This window comes from Acanthaster planci, linkage group LG12 (assembly GCF_054643075.1).
Source record: "Acanthaster planci isolate LZ-2023a linkage group LG12, COTS_SCS, whole genome shotgun sequence".
Taxonomy (NCBI): Eukaryota; Metazoa; Echinodermata; class Asteroidea; order Valvatida; family Acanthasteridae; genus Acanthaster; species Acanthaster planci.
In genome coordinates this window covers 16,772,040-16,792,128 of record NC_141788.1, presented here as the reverse complement: position 1 = coordinate 16,792,128, position 20,089 = coordinate 16,772,040, and the positions used below count along the sequence as shown (strand labels likewise).

At 42.2% G+C, this 20,089-nt stretch overlaps 3 protein-coding genes across 4 annotated transcripts; 1 reads left to right on the top strand and 2 right to left on the bottom strand.

Annotated features, from left to right (window-relative positions):
- Positions 1–509: 509 nt before the first annotated feature.
- LOC110990589 (uncharacterized) lies at positions 510–11,381 on the bottom strand. 2 transcript variants are annotated; one of them, XM_022255663.2, is made up of 9 exons: positions 11,068–11,381; positions 7,206–7,396; positions 6,541–6,644; positions 6,078–6,251; positions 5,502–5,645; positions 4,942–5,188; positions 4,100–4,244; positions 2,978–3,383; positions 510–2,327 (listed from the first exon to the last, which is right to left on the bottom strand). In XM_022255663.2, the coding sequence occupies exons 1-9, from the start codon at positions 11,129–11,131 to the stop codon at positions 2,243–2,245; spliced, it is 1,560 nt and encodes a 519-aa protein (XP_022111355.1). In that variant the 5' UTR covers positions 11,132–11,381; the 3' UTR covers positions 510–2,242. The 2 variants fall into 2 exon arrangements, with proteins under 2 accessions (XP_022111355.1, XP_022111356.1); XM_022255664.2 differs by having other exon boundaries at positions 4,996–5,188; positions 11,068–11,380.
- Positions 11,382–12,818: 1,437 nt separating this feature from the next.
- Positions 12,819–16,782, top strand: LOC147797202 (uncharacterized). The gene is made up of 3 exons (XM_087144513.1): positions 12,819–13,048; positions 14,265–14,392; positions 15,322–16,782. Exons 1-3 carry the CDS (start codon positions 12,884–12,886, stop codon positions 15,863–15,865), a joined length of 837 nt encoding a protein of 278 aa, XP_087000639.1. The 5' UTR covers positions 12,819–12,883; the 3' UTR covers positions 15,866–16,782.
- Positions 16,783–18,008: 1,226 nt separating this feature from the next.
- Positions 18,009–18,650, bottom strand: LOC110990592 (ras-related protein Rap-2b-like). The gene has a single exon (XM_022255667.2). The coding sequence runs from the start codon at positions 18,648–18,650 to the stop codon at positions 18,009–18,011; it is 642 nt and encodes a 213-aa protein (XP_022111359.2).
- Positions 18,651–20,089: the final 1,439 nt, after the last annotated feature.

The following is a 20,089-nucleotide window of genomic DNA, read 5'->3' as shown; positions in this document are numbered from 1 at the left end:
AGTTTTTCTAATGACGACCTTTGGTTTCGACAATTTGTTATTTTTTTTTTTTTTATATATATCAATTTTTCGTATTTGTTTTACTGTTGTCATTTTAGGAATTTTTGGAGGCATATTGTTTTCAAATGTTGGTTATTTATTCTTAAATAATTTCTTTTGGGAATGTTTTGTGTTTTACTATTTACATTTTGATAGGAAGATGTTATTCGCCCGTAATTGTTTATTTTTGGTAAAATAAATTTTAGTGACATATTACTTTTCATGTTTGTTATCAATTTTTTATGATTTGTTTCGTAAATGGCTTTGGGTGCTTGTTTTGTCTTTTATTATTTCATTTTTTAATAAGAAAATGCTGTTTGTTCGTAATTGTTTATTTTTGTTAAAATTAATTTTGGCCTTTTTGGCCGCCCATAAACTTTCACTTCTTGTTTAGCAGAACCATACCCACAAATTTTCTCGAGCTGTGACGAATACCCGAATAAACAAATACTCAACCAAATGATACAGTATCAGGTTCAACATTTCCACCGATTGTATTACACGCACTCAAAAGCCTGTTTGCAAAATTACAGAACAGCCTACGTGAAAACACAGTGCAGTCCTTCATAACTGAGTTAAATAAAACGTTTTGTTCCGCATGCCTCCAAAGAATGCATACGGCAGAGCAACTTTATAGTGTACTGTATTTCACATGAGCCGGCCATACGGAAGATGCGCACACCTTGGCAGCTTGCCAAGGGGTGGGCTTTGAAGGAGGAATCGCCGAGGGCGGAAATGTCTTGCGCATCTGGCTGGCTTCTGCGATAAGAATTTGTGGACCATGGCAGTAAACTAAATTGCCATGGACAAAAAATTGGGTGGGGGGCGCTTGAGACACAAATCAAATTAAAACTTATGTTCTCGTCTAATTGTTACGTTTAACTTTTCATGGGTTAACCGATTACGACAACGACCTCGATACATATCGGGGCCGGGCGGCGTTACCTGTTTCTTGTGTCAACTTATTACTATGAGTCCAGAAATTCCAACTTGACGAATCTGCCAACCGTGTACGGTGTACACAACAATTGGGCTCATCTACCAAAAGTACTAGCAGCCAATCAAATTGCTGGACTTCTTTTTACATCAGATATTCTTTATTATGAACGAGTCGACAAATCTCACTACTTTGATTGGCGGAAATTCCAAGTCTGACTATTTTAATTGGTGGAAATTCCGTATACATGCAAGATCATGTCGTTCATATGCAATTATGAATAACTACATATCACCGATGGAGAACGGTTGGCTCATCTGTCAAGTCTGACCTTCTGACTGGTGACGAATGACATACGTTGACGCAGGATATCGCTGAAAAGCTATCAAATGAGGGCGCCTTAAAAAAAGTTATGCGAGCAACGACCGTGTACTGTGTATGTGAAGGGATGGCTGACATTTATCATTGAGCAACATTTAAGTCTGACTTGATTCAAGTTTACTTTTTTTGTCCAAACTTCTCAGGAGTATAATTCTACGGTGGCCCCACCCTACTGTTTTATAAACCACCGAAAGCCACAATTGGATTCGAGAATTTAAGAGTGTAATTAAAGCGTAATTTGGTCCGCTGAATCTAGGGCCTAAAATAACGGTTACCTCGTATATTTAAGGAATCCATCAAGGCGTCAAATTAAGGTTCTTCATCTCAAGACCATTTTTCATAGGGTTACTATAATATTTAGTGACTATTGTTTAATGGTTTCTAAAAAACACTGTTAAAAGACTTTCTTGTAACTTTGTATAAAACGAAAATCCAGTACTTGAGGTGCCACAGAAAGAGAAGACGTGCTCCTCATGTATGGCTCTACATGTACCAAGGGTCAATGGATTGGGACCTTAGAAATGAAACACCTGAAATTCATTACTACACATGTGGGCCGGCCCTCAAGTAAAGAAATCAACTAAACTATACTTTCCAAGTAAATGAGTCATCATCTAGTGCGGCAGTCGAATACTGTCCCAAGTACTTCGATTACGAACAGTGAGTGGTTGAACACACAGGAATGTCTATGTCACATCAATGTCATGTATTTATCGCTTGTGGCTTACACTGAGGGACAAAGACTCTGTTATTCTCATGTTAAACAACGGTGACGTCATTCAGCCACAATATCGGAACTCTCTAGTGGGATGAAACAATGGGATTTCAAATTTGTATTATTGGGGGAAGAGGACATCATCAGGGCAATCTAAACTATGCACAAATTCACAGCTCTGTCATTGGTTCACCTTCTTCGTTCACAGTGGTCTCAAAACCACGGTTGTCAAGTCCCTGGTCCTCTGCTATCTCCCTGTGTGTCATGAAAAGTGGATCAAATGAAATTGTCAGCAGGAAAGGGATTTTGGGACAACAGTTCAGTTTGTCAGCTTTCGTGCTTTTCACAAATTGAAGAGGAAGTTTGTTTCTATTTCACATGACATGTGGCAGGACATACCACTGCAAGTTCCGAAAATCCAGACATTTTTTCATTTTTCGATTCCCCCATCCCCCCAAACAAATTTAATAATGAATGAAAGAGGTTTCAACGTGCGTGCTGTCAATGCCTACCAACTAATAATATTAAGCGTTTTGCTATTTACCCGTTTACTAAACTATAAATACTGGTACCCTTGGCCTAATGTCTGCCATCTGTCACCTGTGTTTTGTTTTGTTTTGTTTTGCTCTGTTTTTTATTTAAAATGTTGACATCTATACGTTTATGTTTATGATGCGGGGAAATGAACTTAACTGCAGTATCCTATGTTAGCAGTTCGCGAAAGGGTTGATGACTAGTTGTTACGTAAGGAACGTTAGTTATTCTTTCTCCTTGTTTGTGGTTTTTTCGAGGTGACCATCGCATTTCACGCCAGTGATAGGTGATGTACAACCACCCAATACAGAAATGTCATCAGGTGTGATACTGCCTGACTCTTAGGTTTAAAAGAGGAATGATGGACTCACTTTGACTGATCGGCGATGAGGTTTTCCAACTCCCCTACTACCTCGGCTTCTTCTTTTCCTGCCGAGGAGGAGCCCTTGGCAGATGAGTGGGTCGAGGAGGCAATGGAATCTTTCCTCGGAGGAGTTGTGGCAGCATCGGAATCTTTCCTCGGTGGACCGGCGTCTTCCTCCGACTGGTTCGAGGAGGAAGAAGACTCTCTCCTGGATGAGGCTCCTGATGACGCCGCTGGCTCCTCCTGTGGTGGCGGGGGAGGCGGGAGGTCCTCCGAGGCACTGGATGCCGACTCGGACGCTTCGGCTGTAGGAGGAGGGGGAGGGGGCAGGTCCTCCACAGCGTCCGGGGAAACCTCAACCGAAGTGCCAGCAGCCTCGGCACCAGGACCCTCTATCACTTTGGCATCTTCTTCTGTTTCAAGGGAAACAAGGTGGATGCAAGGGAAATAACGGCACTCTATGCAAAGATGAGTGTTACAGTCGTACCATAAACTTAAGCAGCTCCACGCATTAATCTAAGGTGTGGAAACTTATATGTACATTCTGTAGATTTAATTAGATTTATTTGAATAGTTTTCCTCCTCTGTGACAAATGTTGTATCTTGTGTGGGTTGGGGATGGGGGTCACATCCCTGTTCTGTGCAATTTAATTTGTTCATTTTACTTTTTATCTCTCAAGGTTGCAAGCCCCCCTAAAACGCATTAGCCCTGTAGGGGTCCTGTTTGCGTGCTCGGTGACGGACAAAACAAAGAGATTAAATGGCTTCAACACTGGCAACAAATACAGTATCCCACTAAGCGAAATAATTCCACCCCCAGCAAAAAATCCCGACTCTGCCCCTATGTATTTAACCATCGATAAATGGGGTTGAATCTTTTAGAGTAAGAGAAAGGCCTATGGGTAAAACGAAAGTGCTTTGAATTTTTCCTGAATCGACTGGAGGTTTCTTGCCTTCACGTCTTGTATTATGGCCATTGTGCAATAACTTGCGAGCTTCGGAACAGTTCAATGACAGTGCAGAAACATAAGACTAGCTTTCACTGAGAGGCAGTCCGTCTCTGAGCATGACATTTGAAGAGATAAAAAGATCCTCTTTCTTGTCAAGGACAGGGACTGAATTATCTTACTGGTAGCCTGTTCGTAGTCCGGCGGTGCTAAGTCACTGGAATGGGAGCTGCCTTCGTTAGATGAAGACACGTCAGCAGTCACAACAATGGCGTTCAGGGAGCCACACGGTTCCGCATCATTTGGTGAGCTATCTTCTTGCTTCTCCTGTTGACAATAATACAATGCACTTCTTCAGGAATTTCGGAAATTTGTGTAATGCCTGAGCAGTTCCGAGTAAGTCTCAAGGTCTTTTAAATGAGCAGTGGTTCCAATTGTTCAGATGACAAATGCGAGCAATGTCGCCAGATGTTTCAAATTTAGAGAGGCTGGGACATCGGTTTCTCCGCTATGAATTCTGCAAGTGGAAGCCGTGGATGGTCACGAGAATAAAGCCTGAATGAAGGGACCACTGGGATTTTGTAGAGAATTATCCCAATATCGAGCCGTTTTGAAACTATCAATTTGAGGCAGGGGAATGCATGATTGAAAATAAAACGAGAATAGAAGATCGTGAAATGATTGAACGTTGAACTGAGTTGAGTAGACGTGTTATAACTGCTGCAGAAGTTAGTGAAGCCCAAAGAACAATTTTTTTCACATGCACTTATCACATCGACATTAATAGTGACCTTAATACCAGGAAGGTATTAAGGTACTTGCAAATTGTTGTTCAATATTTTGCTGAGTAACACAATTGCCAATTTAAGTACGTACATGTATTTGCAGTATGAAAAGCAAAATCACACCATGATATGGAGGTCAGGAGGTACGTGAAGTGCACTATGATAGCTGTCGCGATATCAGCAAAATGAATTCAGCCTCCGTTGATGAACGAATTACCAACAAGAGCTATTGGCTATACCTCCTTGTGGACCACGGCATAAAGTTCGTGGTCAGTGTCTGCGAGCTTTTTTACCATGGAGGGATTCACGAAGACAGTCTTGGTCTCGGACAGGATATCGGCCTGGTAGACGTTGGTGCTGACGTCCACTTTGGGCTTCTTCAAGGAACTGGCGGGAACAGCTGGTCCAGGCGGCAAAACTTTGTTCTTCTCCTCCGTATTCTCCATATTATTCATCTCCAAATCTTCAAAGGTCATCTTTGTGTCTCTGAAAGGAAAGTGAAACAACAAAGGGGCACCTTTTTACCTAGGATGTCTATATGTCCAGTATTTCCCAATACATTTTGATCTGTTATCGATGATTAGCGAAAAGTTGATCGGCACAACTCAGAGTGCGGGTCACTGTAGGGAAGCACCGTAAAACTGAATAGAAAATTTCTGAATTTTATACTTCTGTTTCTGTTGGTTTGTTTTTGTTTGCTGAGTGTTTAATCTGTTTGTTTTGTAAGATGATTGCTTCTACCTGAACCCTTAAGAAGAATATGGAGAATTCAAAATGCTAGGGAGGGAAAAAAACTTACGTTTTCTTGTTCCGGTAGTGTACACAGCCAACAAACGTGAAGACTATTATGAACAAACCAACTACACATATCAATGCAATTATCCAGGAATCCAGGAGAAGGCCATTCGAGAATGGTTCGAACTCGAGATCGCCCAAATCAAGCCTGCAATTAGAAACGATCAACAGGAAGGTAACCAGAAATTGACACTCCGTCATGTTCCATCTTTTACCTTCTCACAGTTTCGTTTGAGTAACCCGAACCTTGTCGAATGGGGGGGGGGGTAGCCCGGTTGCGCTGCACACTTGCACTTAGGCATAACCATTTGTGTACGAAATAGTAACAGAGATGTAGGCCAATTTGCCTTTATTCATAACAGCCAGTGTGATTTCAGAATTTCCGAAGGATTCATCTCTCTTCAAAAACCCTAAGGCGTCACATTAAGCAGCTCTGAGGACGTCTCCATATATGCAAGCACAATGTAAAAATGCTCAGTGTGCGCAAGTGGTAGTTGCGCACATTCACAGACACGTGACAGTTAACATGTAAAAAAAATGGTGTCTGTAATATTGCCCGAGTAATTCAGATTTTGTTTACCTGTATCCGAGGGAACTTTCAATGGCCTTCCTCTCGGCAGTAAACATGTTTTGCAGCTGGGCGCTAGTCATTGTCAGTTGGGTCGTGGAATACGGACTTTTAATGTAGAAAGACACAAGTGTTCTCCTCGGCTTAGTAGCTGCCTTTTTGCCGTAGACCATGACGTCGCTTGGCCTGTGGATTAACATGCGAAGCAACAGGGGTCAAATTACAACTTGGGTGTTGTATTGCAACATCAGACGTTGTATACGGCAACATCAGGGGTACAACATTAGAAATGCATATTTATCACAGGCAAATTCTCCAAAGGAATTTAACTCTGCCATAGAAACAGTACCACTGTCCCGAAAATTCATTTTAACTCCAACCGCCAACTGCCTTTCTAAATCTTAAAAAGGGCAAATTGCCTTTTACCGAAACACCATAGAAAGAGAGAGACGAGGGAATTTGTGTGTAAACTTACCTTGTGTCCTTGTAGCTTCCGTCGCAATTACCTTTGGTTTTGCAGTATCTGTTGCTGGCTTCGCTCATTGTTGTTTTAAACATTGCCTCGCTATCCGCTCCAAACTGTTGGCCCACCGCAAGAAAATAAGACAGCAGAAATGTATATTTAAAAAACCAAAGTCAAAGAAATTAAAGCATGAAAACCAGCAAGTGAAATTTGAAGAGACATCTGGGACTGATGACCTCATAGTGGTTATACTTCCAAAGTTATTAGAGTCATTCAAGGCATTGCAAATCCCTTTCGTATTTTTTTTTTTTGGGGGAGGCACAATGCCGTTAATTTCTTTGTTGAGAAATATATTTTACAAGCCTGTTGAGAGGCTCGAAGTTCGTCTACTGTTCACACCTTGTCTTATGGAGTTGCTTCTATGTTCCAAAATACTTTCCAGAAAAAAACAAAAATTGACAGACAAACAAAATAACAAGACCCCCTCGGGCAAACACAGGCCTGGATATGTTCCTTAGAGAAACAAGGGTTGCTAAGTATAGAAAAACACCTGGAAAGGTAACAAATGATATTTTTAAAAATTAAACTTGCAAAATAAATACCGGTACTTCAAACCCAATAACAATACTGGTAAGAGAAGTTGTTAATAAATAAAACATTACTTGAAAACCTCATACCGACGAAAATTCAATATCGATTATCAGTTCAACTCCCCCTTCGTCAATGAGCTCTTGGATTGGATCGCCCAGGTCTACAGTTGGAGCAATGGTCGTATCGCCGTCCTTACTATCCCGGAAGCTGGGCGGGTTATTTGGCGGAGGTGGTGGAGGCGGTGGGAGAAATGACTTCTTTGGTGCGGCTGTTGCAGCTGTGAAAAGAGAACACATGATCAAGGGGTGTGGTACTACTCAGCCCAATACCCCGTATTCCTACGGCCACGCCCACATTGCCAGTGGCCACCCAACCACCAACACCTATTTCTCATCCTTTTTTGTCCGCCACCATACATGACAACCCGGGAACTGTAGACCAGATCGAATTTTAAAATTCATACACAATTACAGTACAATTAAAGAGCACCTTTTGGGAAAAATATTTTCTCTGATTTCGTCTGTTGAAATAAATATGGAAGCATCCAAATCGAATGAAGTGTCAGTTGTCAGAGCTCAACTATAACAAGCTTAAAAAAGATTGTTTTTTCTGTTTATATGCCATGATGTGAATTCTGAATGTAGATTGCGTCATTGTTTGGCATGCACAAGGGTTTATCCACTATGAACACATAACAAGGTGAGTTCCCCTCGTTTTCTCTGTTTTCTCAGAATGGCACAATCTACTGTATTAACCAACCGAATTTTGCGGACTGCAAGTTCATATGATTATATACGTGTAAGTCAAATTTACTCGAGAGCGTTCGTTTAGCTATCACGTGATCCTCGTGCCTGCCCTGGTGTCAGATACCACTACCCCGGCTGGCGAGCAGGTCTCTGGAGGCTACCGAATGTAATGACGTCACGGATGGACTGTTCGAGTATGGACATGATGGAACGTGGCGAGGACTTGACCTTTTTCCTAGGAAGCCTTGGCGAATACACTGCAGCATTCGATTAGCCTCATTTCGAGGCTTCCCTTGCGTGTAACACTGGTGTGTTCAGAGAAGCTAATCGAATACACCCTATGTGAATTCGCAGTGCAAACGTTTGATCTGTCGTTACAAAAACACGCTCATCTTCGCTTTTTCACGCCGAGTATGAACTAGCCTTAAAGCTGATTTTTATATTAAAAGTCTACTTTTCGGTCATTTTAAAGAACAGATTTGTCCTTAAAACCGACGAATAAGAACATACCGAGGGCAAAAGTGTCAACTCACATGCCCGTTACGCCCATGTCAAAGTGTTATGCATAGATAATTTGTTCTATCCTTGGGCACTGTTTGAACACCCATCGTCTACGGAGCAGGGGACGGGCTCTGGTTGGAATGGTCGTAAATAATGAAAATTGACCTTTGCTCAAACAGACGTTGCACGCTAATGACGATGCGCAAATGTAGTTATCAAATTCGCACTGAATTTTTTATCAGAATGCAAACATGGACGACGAAGCCTTTAGTACAAAGCCGGATTATGAATTGGCGAACCTATTTTATGTAACTGACATTAATTAAGGGCCACGAGCCAGTAGAGCACGGTATTCCAACAGCGCATGCCCACACTGAAGCACGTCAGAGGTCGTTTGGAAACAGCAGCGCGCGCAATAAGGCGCCTTTCCACATGCACGTCAACACTTGCGCCAAGCGTTGCGTATCCGGCAAATTTGCTCCCGGAGCAATTTTGACGGCCGAACGCAACGCTCACGTAAAGCATGGCTTCCGTATGGTCGTTTGTAACACAGACGGTCCGCAAGACGTCAAGACGCAGACAGTCGCGGAAGAGACGCTGTGCGACATCATTCGCAACGCGCCCAAAACGTACATTATGTCTGTTCTATCACTGTCTCCATAGGGCGGCTCACGGGCATGTTTTGTTCCCGACAAAAGGTACCTTTACGAAAAACCGACCTGGCCCATTGGAAACAATCCTGAATTCCTTGCAGCGGCGAAAGCTGAAATTGATGCATAGGCTTCAGAAATCACTTATCTGATGCAGTGAAGAATAATAAACCAAGCAAGCGTTTATGCAGTTCTACAAAACTGTCCTGACCGCTCAATAAAACACACATCACAATGTGCGTCATTCGCATCATGGAGTTTTAAAGTTACTGTAACATTACGATATATTCAAATTTGAGTGACGGGTTTTGCTCTTACATATTCACAACATGACATTCTTCATTCGACTTGTTTGCGCGGTGGTTTATTTTTTACGGATTAATTAAGAACGCGTTCCCTGATATTCGGCGATGCTTGTCAAAGCCCCGTCCTGTTTGAAAAACAACAACATACTCGTACCAAATTTATGTTTTTTTAAAGAAGGAGAAAGGGGAAGTAGAGGCTACTGAGTACTGGAATTTTAACGAGCGAAAACACAAAAGAGCGACACTCTTACATAAGTTTAGTTTGCAGAGGCACTGGGTGACGGTTCTACTCTTCGAGAATTGTCTGCTGTGGCAGGCGATTTCATCGATGCTGATTTGAGTAGGAATTTTTGCGCGGCATGAATCCGGGGAGGATTCCCCCTGTTTTTAGACAGGAGGATGGGCCGTGTTGCAATCACCTGCCTAGTTGTTTCTTTTGGCAAGCAAAAATGAAACTGATCATAATCACCCCTATACAGTCAATTACGGGACAGAAGCAGTAAAATGGAAACTCATCAGCGTTAGATTACGTGTTTGTTTTTAAGAAGATAGTCGGACGGATTACAGGACAAGATTACCGTGCTGATAACTATCATTAAGATACTTTGCGTAATTTGGATGACTTTTCATCAAGCCAAATTACTGTCAGCCATTTATATTTGGAACGATTTCAGCAGGTAATTATACATTCAGTTCATACGTCCTGCATTTGGCTCATATTATTAGGTTTCATGTACAAAATGGGGAAAAAACAATAACAGGTCCTACAGGGAACAAAACTAACATGAAAAAATGCATGGCTCCTACAAAACCCCAATTTTATTGGGGGTGGTGTTTGAGGGACATCGATGACAACGTCAAATGGTTTTAGTCCCCCCCCCCACCGGTCATGCCCCAATATCCAGCCCCCTAACCCACCTCTCTCGCCGACAGAAGTTTGCGTAAAAAGGTGCGGATAGTGAGCTTCCTTGAGGAGTGGGCACTGGTGAGGGAACTAAATTATTCTTGATGCATGAGCCCCCAAGCCCCCACTCCCTCCCCCGTAAATTGTATTGAAATACCCTCGATGGCCTTCGCAAGCAGTTTCAATCATGCTGTGTAGATTAATGTGCTGACTAATTTCAAACGAATGCAGTAGTGGTTACGGGGGATTACTGGTTTCCAGTGAAGTAGTAGACAAAGCTTTACATAATTATTTCTTGCTTGGATGGTATACGCCGCATCCTGTTTTGGTATCTACATTTCCAGTCCTAGTTATCTGGTGACCTGTAACTTGAACATTGCCGTAGTCTCTGAATGAAATGTTTGATTCAAGTGAAGATTAGTGTATATAGTTTAGAATGAAACACAACCTACTGCATATTCGGGGGTAATTTGGACTCGGAACAGAAATTGATATTGGCCCCTTTGAGACTAGACGTGTTGTCTGCAGTAAAGCCTGCTTCGCGGTTTCAACCTTTGGAGTGTATTTATCGGAGATGGCCTTCGATCTGTGCACTGCCCATTAAGGCTATTGCGCTAGTATAGTGGCGTATAATTCATAATACTAATTACATGCACTCTGTTCTAGCAGAACTGTGTTAGGAGCACCGCGATCAACTCGAACGATATTTCTACCAGTAAATGTTTACCAGTAAAATGTTATTATCAGTGAAGTCAACGATACCTATTTAACCCTAAAATAAATGTAAGGGGAGAACACCTGTGGAAAAATGATTATAATGAAGATGTTGGTTGTAAACTCACCCTGTCCACATGCTCTCTGGCATGAAAAAACCGTTACCATTAAAACCAGCACGAAGGACTTCATCCTGTCAATTTTCGCATTTAGACCTGACCTCGATATCGGCCTAACCACCTTTGTTTGAATCCTCTAACAGGCAAATATTCTGCTCATGCGAACAAAAAGTCCATTCCTTGATATTCCAAAACGGAATGAAGTTGGCGCACGCAGTTCAACGCTGCGCGAAGCGACTCAGCGAAACGTAGCCTACTGGTTTTAAAATAAGGTCGCTGTGAATCTAGTCGATTACGGTTTTGTTACTCTGTTCGATTGCTGGGCCCGAAGTCCGTTTTGTGCGCACCGACCGAGTGCCGTTGGGAGTGGCTTGATGTACTTTGTACTACCGTCGATGATAAGGCTCGGTATACGGATTAACCTGTGTCAGGGTATCTGTTGGCTATTTCGTGGTTGTTACCTCGAAAGGGGGATATTATTCAACCAAAACAAAATATTCGTCGTATCTAAATTTGGCTGGCTACAGAATGTAGCAAATGAGCAAGCAAACAAAAAAATGAATACTGTGCAAACAATATTTTGATTATTTTACTAGGACTTACCCTCACACCAACGCAACGTAGGCCAATATAGTTTACACAGTATTCTTAGTATGGTACAAAAGTTGCAAAAATAACCGCGAGCTTGCTCGTGTACCCTGTCTATGCACTGTTATTAACGCAATACGCGAGTGCACCATATTCGCAAGTGCGTGTTTTTTGTAGTACAACTCATTACAAGGCCGCAGTAAAATTCATCCTTAGCTCACATCGGTGATTTTTTTTTCTGTATTTAATAACTTTTTGAACTATTGCTTTATTGGCCTTTAGTATTTCAGAAATTTTTTATTTTCTTAATTAAGTACACCCGTTTCATGTAATTTAAAACTGAACAACGTTGTATTTATTAATTGGTGTAATTTTACAACTTTATTATCTTAGTATTTCTAGTTTTTAATGTCCTACATGTAAATGTTGCAAAGCACGACGGAGCATCATGATGGAATAAATAAATGTTCAGTGTGCGTGCTTACGGAGCAAAACGATACGCCCATTTTACTGGTGGCGTGTTTAGCTTTTTGTCGTATCGGCTTCGTTGACGCATAGTTTGAGAAAGACGCAGATACGTCACAAACACCTGTACAACTAAGTTTTCCATAGTTTTGTGCACCCGGCAGGCCTTCCTTTTGCACAGTGAGTCGGCGCTTTTATCATGTAACACACAGGCTTTGTAGGGTAAAACCACTCTCCAGTAGAGACCACTCTGTAAAGATGGCAGAAGTATAACGCATTTCTACATGAATTTCAATTTAAATACCTAAACAGATTGTGGGTTAAACGAATATTCAGAGCTGAGCGCATAGTTTTACTACTGTTTGGGGGTATCTTCGGGGAAAGGCGAATTAAAGAAGTTTTTGTGGCTAACCCCCATAGAATTAAAACGAAAAGTAATCTTTTGGCCATGATCTTGCATTTCCAATGAAAAAACATAGGCTAACCTCTTCCCGACATTCAACAGGCGGCGCTATTTCGGTCTGATTTTGCACTGTGTTTTTTATGGGCGCGTATTTGGTGTAGTGCAACCATAATTAATTTATGGAACGGCGCCTTTATGCATCGCTTCCACACGACGCACACGCGCGGTAATTACAAGATGTCATCAGTGACGTCACAGAGATTGCACCTTGACGTCAACTTACGACCCATGGAAAAACATCAGAATCTGGGAAAGCCTGGTTTTAGTCGGTGGCTGCCATTTCTCTTTGACACCAACAGCAAGACTGTCATGTCAGTCAAAAAGAAATCAGAGCGGGGTGGAAATCTTTTGAACCACCCTGATATATGGAGGAGATTGGCCGTGGGCCTGATCCATGAGATATTTGGTGAGAGGCCATCTTACACACCGGTTCTAGTGCTGAGAGAGAAAGGAGAGGAATGCCTCCCTTTGCAGGTAATACTCACATGGAGAAAAAGTCTTGTCTTTTGCTCGAGTCTTCTCAAGGAACTAATACAAAAATATTGCAACATTCTTAAAAATTTCTTATACACTTGAAAATAAAGCATTTGACGCAGGCGCCAGCATATTTACGTGTAGGCTGTTTGTTGGGTACTGCAATACACAAGTTTTCCCCCGAATCAGCACTTCCCGGAAAAGAAGAACTCTTAATTAACCATCATAAGCATGACGACCCAGAATCCTGCATGGCCCGTGAGAGTTTGAACAGTAGTTGGAAAAACGACCAGCGTTCGCTCGTCATCCAACAGGGCGCTGGGAATTAGGGGCTGATGGCTTTGCATTTAGATTGGCTATATATTGTGCAAGACCTACGACCGCGAGGTTATCACTTCCTGTTAGCGAAGGTTATTTAAATTTTTTGGTGCAATGCATTTGGCAGGGGCAAATTGTCGGCTATATTATAGCAACACGGCCTATATAATAACAATCACAGTGTGGCAATTTATCTTCTGACTTAGTAGGCCTATCACCGATCACGTGTCTGTTGGCAACAGGCCCGTTATTTCAAATCATTGGTTATCTTGATCAATTTTGGATGAACGAATAAAGTGTAGTGAGAATATTTTCAGCAGTGAGGAAGAAAAAGAAAAGTATCGAATTGATAACCAATTAATTCAACGTTTTAAGGCCTTCTGTCGATATCCTCATGAAGTTACTCATACCTATGGTAGCCGCAGCCCTTAGTTTATTTCCTAAGTGACCCAATTTTTCTTCGTTTTTTACCACTTGTGTAACGCACACATTGAGCGAGCTGGTGCGCCTGGCAAAATTTACCCACAATGCTCTGCCCCTCGTTAACTGTGACGTATACCCCTTGTGACGTATTTACTTCACTAAAAGCTGTGCAAGGCCGTTAGCCCTTCCCAGCGCCCTCTTTGGGCGCTGGGCAACGAGTGAGCCCAACACAATGCTTTTTGCCATGCCCTTGGGAATGAACACTTCGCTGGATTAGTGTACAGGTGGTGTGGGATGATCAAATTGTGAAATGAGACAACTGTGTAAAGCATAGCTGCGTGGGTTCTTTTCAACGGGAAGTAAAATAGATTTTGAAAACAAATGAATAAATAAGATCATTTTTTGTTGGGAAAAACGGCACTTGCAAAACAAACACCCTGGAATAACAATATGTACTTTTTCTTAACTTTTCCAGGTCTTCACTGAAGAAAAATCGCTAAACTCGGGTACTCTTGTTCAATTAGACCCTACACAAAAACGACTAGTCTCCAAAGCGCATGCCAGAAAATCCGGACCAGTAAGAAATGCCCTACGAGCTATAAGGTCAGCATTTTTACTGAACGCTTAATTCCTTTTCCGTCTAAACATAACGAGCTGTTGCTTAGTGACTTGCTTGTTGGTGGGTACTCTCTAAATCTTAAAGAGTGAAATAAGGGACAAGACGTTTTAGAGTGAAAATCACTCTGAATTTAGACTGAAAAAGGATGAAATTAGCCCCTTTCAGTGGAAAATAGAGTGAAATTTCAATCTTTTGGAATGAAGAAATTTCCCTCCAATTCATCTGGTCTTTAATTTCAACCGGAAGGATTGAATGTTCACTCAAATAGAGTGAATTTTCACTCTTTGGAATTTAGAGAGTATATGCAGTTTGTTTGGTAGTTACTTTTGTATTATTGCTTTTTCGTTTGTACTTGTATGAGTTGCATCATTTTGTGTCATATAATTAGTGTTTTTGAAATCAGAAATGTTAATGCCTTAGAAATAGAAAAGAGGGCTTATGCTATTGTAAAGAATGGATATCGGAAACCGTTTTTAAGGGGTTTTTGATGGCCAAATTTTATAATTTCTGTATGGGAATTTTTCACGGCTTTTCTGAGAGTCTTTTGCGTTTTGCGTTTTTTGCGTTTCATACACACTTGAAAAAAAAAAGAAAATTGAAAAAAATTTAAAAATCACCTTTCTCTAAAATAATTGCTGGGGGGAATAACCCCTGCTTCACCCTTACCTGCCCTTGGTGGCTAGTTCCCCGAACTGGTTCGGTTTGGTTTATGTCCACCATTCGTAATAAGAATACTACGAAGCACAGTTATTTATAGAATGAAGAAGGGTTATGAATGATGGATACCAGGCAGAAAGCAAACTCTTGTACTTGGCCTGGTTCCTGATAAGTCACAATAATATCCATGTGCAACTATGATTACATGGTAGAAAGGAGTTAAAGTGGAAGTTTACTCCTTTCAAACAACGGACAGACAAGCTTTCAGGTGGCAGGACAGAGACCAAGTTTGCACAGAGGATGTCACATTGCGAGAGGAAACATTGCCCCTAAGTGGCCCTAATAGCTTTGAATTCGAGCAAACTTTGCGATGCTGCAAGTCGCCCATTGGTGATGAGAATTCGTCTCAGGGTGTTGGACGACAGACTGTGTTGAAGTTAGGCATCTACGACATCACCACGAGGAGGGTAGATCCACGAAAACTTTTGGGCTGCCGCATGGACCCTACCTGCCCTGTTCCCAAGCTGAGAAAGAAGGGCAGGTTCTTCTTGATTTACGAGACCCACATTGCTGGGCAGATCCAGCTGAGCGTTCGGGTTGTCGCAAAGGCCGGTGCCTGCACGGAGGACGCCGCCGTTTCGACCCGGAGGAACTGCCCCGTGTGTTTCCGCTTCACGGAGGTGCAGTTGGACCGTCAAGGTGTCGTGAGGGACCTTCGATTCGAGGTGAGCCATCAGGAGATTCTGAAGATCGGAAATCAGGCCATTCTTCCAACTATGAAAATATTGATAAATCATTAGGTCAACAATCAATTTTGATTCGTAAGGGGTGTGGCAGGGTTTCCTAGAGAGGGAGTTGATCAGATGGAATAGATGATAAACACCCTCTTCATGTGTGAATTCAGACCGGCTTTTTTATCCATTGAATAACTGCTATCATTTGAAAAAGAACTACGATGCAACTTCAACAAACTGATCATTTTGGTGCATTAGAATATTTAAGACCAAGTACACTTCTACTGAGGGTTTGGTATTTTGAATTTTGTTCCGTATCCATGGAGAAACCACTGTGTTACCATTCTATGTAATTTGTTATAAGGGAGGGTGTCAGACGTTTTTGGTTCCAAGCTTCGCTTTCAGTTTTTAAAACGTGGCTTTAAAAACATTTAAATAAAATTTGTTACAAATTTTTAGTTATTCTTGACTGGCATTTACTTGTTACACACTTTTATTTTGTTTTACAGTCAGGTTCTGAAAATGAAAAATTAAACTCAATTTAAATCAGATTGCCGCCACATGATGGCCACCAGCTTATTTTGTTTCGTTATATTTTCATATAAAGCTTGATTCTTATGTCGTATATAGTCAAATTGAAACGAACGACTGGGGGAGTGCTGTGTCAACTATAGGGAAACCAACATTAAAAAGTCTTAACACGAAGAACGTCATGAGCTATCGCGGGTATCGTGTTATAAATACGAATTAGGCATTATGTCGATAGATCTTCAACGATCAAAGCTCAAACTTGCATAAGCTTTTGTAGAAACAACTAAGAAACCTCTCAATTGGTAAGGAGGCCGTTGCCATGCAAAAGTTTCCCTCATTCATTATTTATTTTTATTTCGTATTTACCTTGGTAAGGTCTCTCAGTGAAGCAGTGTTTTCCAGAGGTGTCCGGCAATTACAATAAAGAGCATTATCATAGGTCAGTTGAATAATGAGAGTTATGTCAGTATAAACAAAAAGGACCGTCCCTTAGCGATGACAAAATAAAAACGTGTCATTAGTTGGGGAGCTGTTGAAAAGACCTGTCATCTGAAGTTGTTGAACAAGTCGAACAGCTCACTTTGACTTGTGATAAAGATTACGAAGAAAACAAAAAAGTTACTTTTGATACGATAATGGTGGCATACTGAGAAAAGGCTTCATAATTTATCTTTCGATACTTATCATGAGCTTGACATTTCAGGTGTTTTCAGCCATGCCTGTGATGGCACCACACTCACACGCGGGTTCTTCCACTTCGGTTGCGTGCGTGTCTTTAAGAGTAAGTTCACCCCAGGCGAACAACCTACGCACAAGCGCAGTCTCATCCCAACGCGGTAACGGCTTCCAAGTTTGAAATTTGACACCACTTGCACATCATTCCTTTTTTGGATGACTGGGCACATCGTTTCTTGTTTCGTTTGGGATCTCCGTGTTTACTTTTGAGTTAAACCGAACTCAAAGGGACGATTTAGACGGTATTATTTCCGGAATAACGTGTCAAGTTGTACCAACCCAGGGCAAACAACTTGGTCAAAGTAGGGCTCAAGTATGCCAGATTCTCTAGGGTCAAGTCGATCGATGCAAACAATGGTGGGTTCCGCAACAGTTCGTGCCAAACAAAATCAAATCATGTTGAAGTGGGCAAGCATTTCATTAACTTACGATTATTTTATTACATGCTAAATACTGTATATGTAAAATTTAGGGTTTTTGTTTTACAATGAACGTAACTCAGCAATTGTACAATTGGGAAAAATATCTATGATTATGAACAAAGGTGAAGACAACATCATCTTGTGCGTTTTAAATAACATATTTATATTTCCTTTCACGAAATTACTACAATTTTTCTGTCAAATACAACATAATTTTTCACAAATGTGACAGTTATTCACTGGCCTGAAAAAGTCAATTAAGTGTATCAACCATACAAAACTACTTTGTATAAGCAAAACAATGGATTTCCTACATAACCACGCTCTAACCCCAATGGAAGGTGAAAAAACCGGACCTCACAATTGGAAGAATTTAGTAGAAACACTGGTGCACCAGGAAGATAAAGGGTAGATATTTTCCAAATTACATATAACAAGAAAAAACTTACAATTGCGCCCAAAAGAATGTTTAGTCTCATGACAAGTTCAAGCTTTTCTGTTTCAGGCTGTCCAATGGTTTGTTACTTTGTTTCTCTCCCACGGCGAAAGCTCTTCCACTTCCTGAGAAACCCTTTATCATCTTTCTTGTTGGAGTTGCCAAGGAGGTCCTCCCGTAAGCTGTTGACCCGGCGGAGGGAGCCCAAGACGACATCGGTGACCAGGGCGAAGACGCTATCGACGCTGTACTTGTTAAGGGAGCAGCACTCACTGTACCTCACCACGTCCATGTAGTCAATGAGGAGTAGCTCGGCCTCAGCGATGCTCATGCCGCTGGGCCGCCTCCGGTCGGCCTTGTTGCCTACGACGAAGATGGGGATTTGCTCGTCGGGCCGCTCCTGGCTGATCTCCTCCAAGATGCGCAGCATCTCGTCGAAGGACTTGGGGTCCTCCAGCGAGTGCACCAGGATGAAGATCTGGCCGGTGGAGATGTAGAGCTTGTGCATGGCTGGGAAGTCGCCGCTGCCGGAGGTGTCGATGATTTCCAGTTGGCACTCACTGCCTCCCTTGGACATCTTCCAGGCGAAGCAGTTCTCCACGGTCGGGTAGTAGATGGGGCTGACCCGCCCCCGGAGGAACATGGAGATGAGTGCTGTTTTTCCGACCCCTGAGGAGCCCATGATCACTAGGCGGCGGGGGGCTGAATCTTTGGCCTGGCCCTTCATCCTGATTGCAGTTTTGGAGGTGCCAACTGCTATCATATCTAACTCTTCTGATACCTCTAACTCTTCCGTTGCCGACGTTTGCGTGTAGCAGGGGACCGGTGCTCAAACAAAGCTGACGGGGGTGAATATCTTGGAGTGAAGCTATTTACAGGAGAATCGTTCGTCGTTGTCCAAAGCGATCTCTTCTGTCAAGCTTTTCAAACTGTCACGATTCTTGTTCAGAACAGCTATAAATAAGAAAATGACTCGGACCTGGGAGGTACCCAGAGATCATTACTGACAACAATAATGAGTGAAGAGCTGTGGCCTGTGCTGTCGCAGTACTTTGCTTTTGAAGTTGTGGAGTTTCGAGAAGCCAAAAGTCGAATCTGATCCGTTTTAATGATGGCCTGTGAATTCCAAATTCCAAGGGCAGCATCAGGAAAAGGTTTCTGTAAAGTCCAACATTATTAATGTTGGAATACAGCATGCACCGTGCAGACGCGGAGGGCGTAAAAGAGGCATGGTCTAAAACGATGATTATTCGTTTCGATTCTGCCTCAGGCTTGTACGTGTATCGGTACCAACAACCGGCACCTCACCCTTAACGACGCTGGAGATTTTAACACAGAGATGGTTGTGGTGGCAGAATATGATATCTCTCAACGTTCTGACTGGGGGACGGACTATTGAATCACACCCCGCACCACTTTTCGTGGTGAGAAAAAAATAAATTTAGAGTAACAGTACACAATTTTTAGGATTTCCCAAAACCAAAATGTATTCAATCGCACTCAAAAAACGGAAAATAATAAGATCCGCAAATACTCACAAAAGAGCTACGTCCATGGTGCTACCGCAAACCTACTTTCTATTAAACAATAAGAAGTCATGAATATGCCATTATGAAGAAAGATTCCGTATAGGAATGTAATACATATTACAGATGTACATCTGTATTATGATGAAAATCCCCACCCCCCGTACTGTGTCATATGGTGATTGCACCCCCACCCCGGTTTTCAGATTTCCATGGCCAGGCAAGCCATCCTCCCCAAATTCCCTATCCCCCCAATTTCCTTCAAAAAGTTACGCCACTGCCAATAGTCAACTACTTCTCGTTAGGTTTTTAAGCCGACTCCAGGCTGCTCGAACCTGGCAACAACGAAGAGAAGTCTAGAGACCTATCAGTACTCTTTACCTGCAGACGCTTCCTTTACGGCGTAAGACAATCATAACTATCCGTTTCTCGATGCATTACTGAGCCATAAACCGCCCCGAGAAGAAGCAGCCATGTTGGTCAGGAGTGTTCAGTTTGTTGGTAGCGATGCGACGCTTGCGTTTCATGGTCGTTCATGAACCAGCAGTTACTACCAAAGAAGCCTCCGTGGCTGGGGGACACGTACCCCCCCCAATTCCCAGTGCCCCCAGGTGCCCTCCCACTAATAAACGGATGAATG